This window comes from Idiotropiscis lumnitzeri, chromosome 8 (assembly GCF_059441095.1).
Source record: "Idiotropiscis lumnitzeri isolate Australia: NSW breed Sydney's pygmy pipehorse chromosome 8, RoL_Ilum_1.0, whole genome shotgun sequence".
NCBI lineage: Eukaryota > Metazoa > Chordata > Actinopteri > Syngnathiformes > Syngnathidae > Idiotropiscis > Idiotropiscis lumnitzeri.
This window is the reverse complement of record NC_142398.1, coordinates 7,509,442-7,516,351: the sequence shown is the minus strand read 5'-3', so window position 1 is coordinate 7,516,351 and position 6,910 is coordinate 7,509,442. Positions and strand designations below refer to the sequence as shown.

Here is a 6,910-nt window from a genome sequence, read left to right as displayed (position 1 = left end):
TATCTCACATTTATATGATTTATTTGTTTTGACATAAAGTATATATTGAAAAGACTGAAAATGGAGGAGCACTGCTACACAAATGTTGGTCATTCCTAAATTTTAAATGTCAAATTAATTTGGAAGGTCTTGAATTAAAGCTGAAGCGATGTCATCTTATTGACTTGTTCAAAATTAAATAAGTCAATTAAAACAATTGTGGAGGTAAAGCCTACAATCCTAAAAAAAAACACACTTCTGTCCAATTACTTCTGCACTTGTGTGATAAAAAAAAAACGGCGTGCTGGCTTTGCTGCGTGCATGCGTGCGCACGCGTTTCTAACTATGAGTTGTGTTAAATTTCTTATTAGATGACAAAGTGTGTTTGCGTGATTAGAGAGAGAGAAAGAATTCCATCAATTTAATAAATATTTCAAATTGATTTGTACATTTTATCCACGAGAATGTAGTAGAGGTATACATATATATTAGAGAGAGTGAAGAGAGCTGATTGTTTTTGGAAAAGCCGTTGATAGTGGCAGACTGGGAACAATCTGACTAACACGCATTCTTTGTCTTTTTTGTAGGAAACTGCAATGTCACGAGATTTTCTTCTTTTTGGTAAAGTGGAATATCAATCATTTGTCTTCTTTACGACAATGCGACATCAACAGTTTTTTTTCTGGGCAAGTGCAACTGTATCCATTTGAGTATTCTTAAAACAATAATAGTGGACTGCAACTAATGATTATTTAGATTATCAATGAATCTCTTGATTATATATTTGATTACTGAATCAGACAATAAAAAAATCATCGGTTTATTATTTATTTATTTATTTATTCATTCAGAAATTCAAATTTCAAATTGACAGTGTAGAAATTACTAAAATTTAAATTAATTATGATGAGATGATTGATTTGGTTCCGTAACATCCATCAGAAAATCTGCAAAAAAGTTGATCATTGTTGTCTTCATCATTTATAAAGGAAAGCATAAATCTGTGAATGTTAATGTTAATGTTGCTCTGTTTACTGAGACCAAATACAATCTTTTTAGAGTAAAATTTACAGTACGAAATTTACTCTGTAGTTGGCAATTAATTTGATAGCCGATTAGTTGTCGATTACAATTGACTCCCATGCTTGCAGTTTGGCAGCTGCAGATTTGCATAGTCTCGTATTTGTTTTAAATTATTTCTCAGTATAATTTCATATTTTCATGAGGTTTTATTTTTTCCTCACAGATGTCCCCTTGTTTAAAGTCGAAATTATTTATTGCATTTTAATAGGCGTCAGTTGTACGCGGATTCACCCTATTCGCGGGGCGACCCGCTGTCCATATCCCCCGCGAATAGCGGTGTAAATCTGCAAATATTACATGCGTGTGTGGAAGTGATGTTCGCATTTCCTTCCATTTCTTCCTTTTGTTTATCATTCACTTTGGTAAAGTGTGTGCCCGTGTGTGTTCGTGCGCGCACACCCGCGCCGGCGTTTGTGCTGTTTGGGTGTTATCGATTCCCGCCCCTCACGTGGGCGCCAAAGCAGCTCGCGTGCAGCTTGTCATCATTGTTAATTTCATGTCCCGAAGAGACTCTCTTTCTCACACACGCACACATACGCACACACGTACACGCACACACAGACACACGCGCACTAACATGGACCTCCCTGGCCAGCAGTAATTAACCGCGGCAGCTAATGACTCCTTAAGTGGCGCTTCATAATGATCTTCTTTTCATAATTCCATTTGTAATTTAATAATTCCACCCTTATTAGCGTAATAAGTGAATGGCTCGTTTAGGGAAGGGGGTGGTTGGTACCAGGAGCATCTTTTAATTGATGGCTGTCTGCTTAATATAGAGCTTGTTGATGACTAAAGTCAATGTGTCTCAATTATGAAGCCAACCAAACGCAGTGTCTAATTTTTGCCTTTGCAAAATTGAGAAGGATTTCAATTCAAGAATGTGTTTTGAAGTTGCACTGCATCATTCGTGGAAGACACTTTGGTGACCTTCAAATATGAAATATTAGATAACACCTCTCGTTGTGTGAGATTTCAAACGTAAAAAACACCACCACCGACAACAACAACAAAAATAAAACCCACGTTGACGTGTATTTGTGTTTCTTTTTTTTCTTGTCCCTTTTTGTTTGTGTTAACATTTTTACACAACCCGTCAAATTTAAGAACATTTTAATTTGATGACGAGCATAATCTGCTTTTAGAAATCAGATTTTTGGCTACAGGCCTTTTTAGGGGATTCGATTAAATCGTAAATGGGCAAGAATGGAGAGCCACATGTCCAATAACACAGGCTGTTCTTAATGTTATGTCCAGTGAGTGATCATTGCATAATGTTCGCCCAAATATATATATATATATATATATATATATATATATATATATATATATATATATATATATATATATATATATATATATATATATATATATATATATATATATATATATATATATATTAAACGTTCCCCAACTATGCATTTCAAGCAATGTCTTTAATGTGACACTAATCCTTATTTTATATACGAGTATATAGATATGTAGTATATCTATAACGTAAATAATATAGCACAGAATAGCTTCAACTTTCCCCTCAAAGCATATCAAGAGCTGTTTGAATTGATCTAAAAATGAGATGTGCGAGACATGCAGTTAATAATACAGCATAAATGATCTTCAGTTTGTCCTTTAGAAAAAAATAAGCATCTCTGCAGATATTCTACTAGACACAAAGTTCCTCTTCTGAATAGAAAATGTGCAATTGTGCCTAATATTGGAACTGGCAAATGTGGATTACAAATAAGAAAGAATCATACCCTAATGCACAAAAATACCCCAAAGGTTAAATCATTGCAGAGCTTCTGTCGGTGTACCTAATGTTATGTCCTAAAGCATTCTTCAAAACCACCCGGTTTCAAATATTGCGACCCTCTCACGTGGGCGTCACGTGATCACCTGTACCTGATATCGTGTCCCATGCATAGTGGCTGTCATGGCTTTTGCAAGACATGTTGAGTAGCACGCCGTGTAAATTGAAACTCCTCCATAAGATTCATGTAGATCCCTCCAAAGGGTGGATTTAAACACAGAAAGGTGGTTTTGGGGAGGGGGAGGTGCGGTTTGGGGGCTCGTTGGCAGGCGAGCTGTTTTTCTGGTGGGTTGACATCTGGCAAGCCCCCCCAACTCCCCCCAACCGCTCCAGGGAGCCTTCCAGGCCTCCGTAGAGCCCCTGATTAAGCCTCTAATAGAATATTAGCATTTGCTCTCAGGTAAGCATAAGCTGTGCATGGGACAGGCGTCAGTCACGTGACATTTTAAAAAAAAAATCATAATCCAGGCTGCATTTAAAAACAAAAAATGGCAGCGTTTGATAGGGAGCCCAATTCTGTATTTATTTATTTGATATTTGGAGTTGTGCATGCACACACTGGCTCTGTTAAAGCGTTTCCCCTCCTACCTTATCAATAAATAAACAGATGAATTAATAAATATAAAATAACATTAGCATGTCTGGGTAGGGAGGGGGGTTCCCCACTTCGAAATGGCAAAGTTTGTTTTTTAAATGAAACACGCATTGCAGCTGTAAAATAAAATTCCATGAATGAATTATAAGAGAGGGTGGAAATAATAATTTAACCAGGAGTTTTTGTTCGTTTTAAATAAATCAACATACATTTTACAGAAAATACCTCAGCTAAAACAGCAAATACAGAAAAAAAATGTACGAATAGGAAAAAATGTGCAATCGATGACATTATTTACATTTCGGTCTCCCGCTTCCACGAAGCGATCAATCCAAATTCATCAAACGAGGTGATTCGTACAAGCAAAACGACGCATATATTTATACAAATAAATAAATAAATAGCAAATGGGAAATAATATCTATATATATATTTATATCGATTGTACCACCTTAAATGTTCGGGGCGGGGGGCGTGTGAATTTGCTCAAAAAACACAAGAAGACGAAAAAATGGGGGTGATGGTGAAAGGGGAAGGTGGGGGGAATCCCAATAAATATGTAATGAAGTAAACATGACCTCACTCCATAAATAGTTCATAAGGAGCAGCAGGCCCACGCTGAATTGTAAAAACAAACACTTGAAATGATTTCGAAAAATCAGCCGATCCCTGATGAGTTTTCTCAATTTCCTCCCCCATCTCCAACATAAACTAAGTGGAATTAATACGAATAAATTGCACGTTTAGACACGAAAACGAAGAGGATGCATTTACAAAGAGGAATATTTGGCAGTCATCGTTCTTATTGTTTTTGATATTATTATTAACATCTGTCATGGACCCTGCAATGACTCCCAAGTGCTCTCAGTTGCTCCGCGTTCACTTTTTTTTCGTGAAATTCAAATATGAGTGGAATGTCTTTTCAAGTCTTACTTGCACGCTCCACTGGCTCCTTCTCCCGCACGCGTGGTCTTTTTTTCTTCTTATGCACGAAGAAATGAAAAAGGAGTGTGTGTATGTGTGTATGTGTGTGTGTGGGTGTGTGTATGTGTGTGTGTGCGTTTGTTTTAAAGAGGAACTTATGGTACAAAGCGTCCAGTTGGAAAAGGGCTTCAAACGCAGGCCGAGTACTTCATCCGTTTCTGTTTCTGTCGCTGGTTGCAAAACCACACGCGCACCACGTTTTTCTTGAGGTCCAGCTTCTCGGCGATGGCGGCGATCTTCTCCGACGACGGCCGCGGCTGGATGGCGAAGTAGGCCTCGAGCGAGCGCTTCTCCGGCGCGGCGATGGACGTGCGCTTGCGCTTCTTCTCGGCGCCGTTGAACAGCTCGGGCTTGCTGAGCTTCTCCCGGTGCGACTTCTCGGCCTCCTCCAGCCACGCCTGCAGGATGGGCTTGAGCGCGATCATGTTGTTGTGCGACAGCGTCAGCGACTCGAACCTGCAAATGGTGCTCTGGCTCAGCGAGCCCACGCCGGGGATCTTGAGCGAGGCCAGCGCCGAGCCCACGTCCGCCTGCGTCACGCCCAGCTTGATGCGCCGCTGCTTGAAGCGCTCGGCAAAGGCCTCCAAGTCGCGCGGGTCCGCGTCCACGTCGCTCATGCCCATGTGCGGCAGCCCGTGGGCGTGCGCCATGCTCAGCGCCGCCTGGTGCATGTGGTTCATGCCCGCCATGTGCGCCGCCGGGTGGCCCGGCGTGGACACCACCGAGCCGTCCGGGCCCGCTATGGCCCCCAGCGCCAGGCCAGGAGTGATGTGCTCCAGCAGGTCGCCCTCCAGAGCCTGGTGCGGCTGGTGGTGGTGGTGGTGGTGATGGTGGTGGTGGTGGCCGTGGCCGTGGCCGTGGCCGTGGCCGTGGCCGCCCGCGCCGCCGCCGCCTCCTCCTCCTCCCAGCGCGGACGGGTGCGAGATGGGCACCGAGGAGGCGGACGACGACGACGAGGAGGTGCAGGGCAGTGTGTTCATGGTGTGGTAGGTGGCGTCCGGCTTGAAGGGGCTGTGGTGCGGCGGCGGGTGGTGGTGGTGAAGGTGGCTCTTGCTCTGCGTCACGATGTCCACCGCGGCCAGCGCCTCAGCCCGGGCCAGCAGACTCTCGTCCAAGCCGCCGAATATATTGCTCTGCAATTGCAAATGGAACGCACACATGACGGCTTTCAGCTGGGAATTGGCAACCCCCTTCTTCCACTCCAGTTTAGCACTTTTCCACCCAAAAAAAAAAAAAAAAAACAAGATCATAAAAATTCATTACAGGAAGGGGGGGGGGGGGGGGGCGAAACATGAGTTTAAACGCTCCACTGCGTAGCTGGCAATAATATACATACCGGCGGTGTGGGAAGGCAGGCGCGCCGCATCGCCTCCGTGCTGGTGCTGATGATGCTGCTGTGGCGGGAGGAGGCGCAGGAGGACGCCGAGGAGGAGGACACCGAGGATGAGGAGGAGACCGCGTTGGAGCTGGCGGAAGACGACGAGGAAGAAGAAGTGGAGATGTTGTTGGCAACGGCGTGCAACGACGAGTACTTGGCTTCCGCCAGGCTGGCGTGCGCCATGGCGGAAAAGGGCTGCTTGCTGCTCAGCGACATCATCATCATGTTGGCGGCGGGTCCGAGCGAGCGGCCGTGCTCGCCTTTTTAACAACAACAAAAAAAAAATCGGGGGGGAAAGGGGTGACTCCGACTCCGCCTCCTCTTCTTGTTTCTTGGGATTTCAATCAATGCAATGTAGGAAAAAAGTTATCACCCGTCTATCTTTTTCAAATCGAACGCTAGTTGGTTTTCCATGCGTGGAAAAAAACTGAAATCCCCAAATAAATTAACCTTTTTGGATGAGTCCTTGTTGACGAAAAAAAAATAGCCTCAAAAATGAGAGTTTGCCAAGATGTTTTTTTTTATGGTATAGAGAAAGTTTTCCAGGTGGCCAGGTTGGGTTCCGAGGCTCCGCCACGATGCCGAATGCTGCTGGGACCTCAAGTGGCGACGCTCTGAGGCGGAGGGCAGACTGACTCTTCGGTCCCCGCCCACTTTCTCTCCCTCTCACACATATACACACACACACACACACACACACCCACCCCCCCCACATCCCCACACACCCTCTCTCTCCATCACACACACATACGCACCCACACGCGCACACACACACACACCTGCGCCAGCTCCCCCTTTTTCATGATTTATTATTCTTCATTAGGCTCCGCATCGTTGGCGCCGTGGGGGGAACTCTGCGCATGCGCATCGCAATTTGACCGAACCCCTCAATGTTCTGCTCCATCCTTTTCCAACAGTAGAGGTTTGAAGTTGTGGTACAACATTATCGTTTCAGTCTGAATTAATGTCAAAATTTCTCCCCTCCGAAAAACAGAAAAATGAAAAAAAAAAAAAAAAAAGAATCCAGTGACAATGTCTGATGGAATTCGTTCTCTCTCTGAATGGAAAGTTGTGTGTGTGT

The 6,910-nt window shown here is 43.9% G+C and overlaps 1 protein-coding gene across 1 annotated transcript; it reads right to left on the bottom strand.

Moving 5' to 3' along the window:
• Positions 1-2,476: 2,476 nt before the first annotated feature.
• pou4f2 (POU class 4 homeobox 2) lies at positions 2,477-6,457 on the bottom strand. Its single transcript, XM_088303536.1, has 2 exons — positions 5,788-6,457; positions 2,477-5,584 (listed from the first exon to the last, which is right to left on the bottom strand). Exons 1-2 carry the CDS (start codon positions 6,052-6,054, stop codon positions 4,580-4,582), a joined length of 1,272 nt encoding a protein of 423 aa, XP_088159662.1. The 5' UTR covers positions 6,055-6,457; the 3' UTR covers positions 2,477-4,579.
• Between the last annotated feature and the right edge of the window lie 453 nt (positions 6,458-6,910).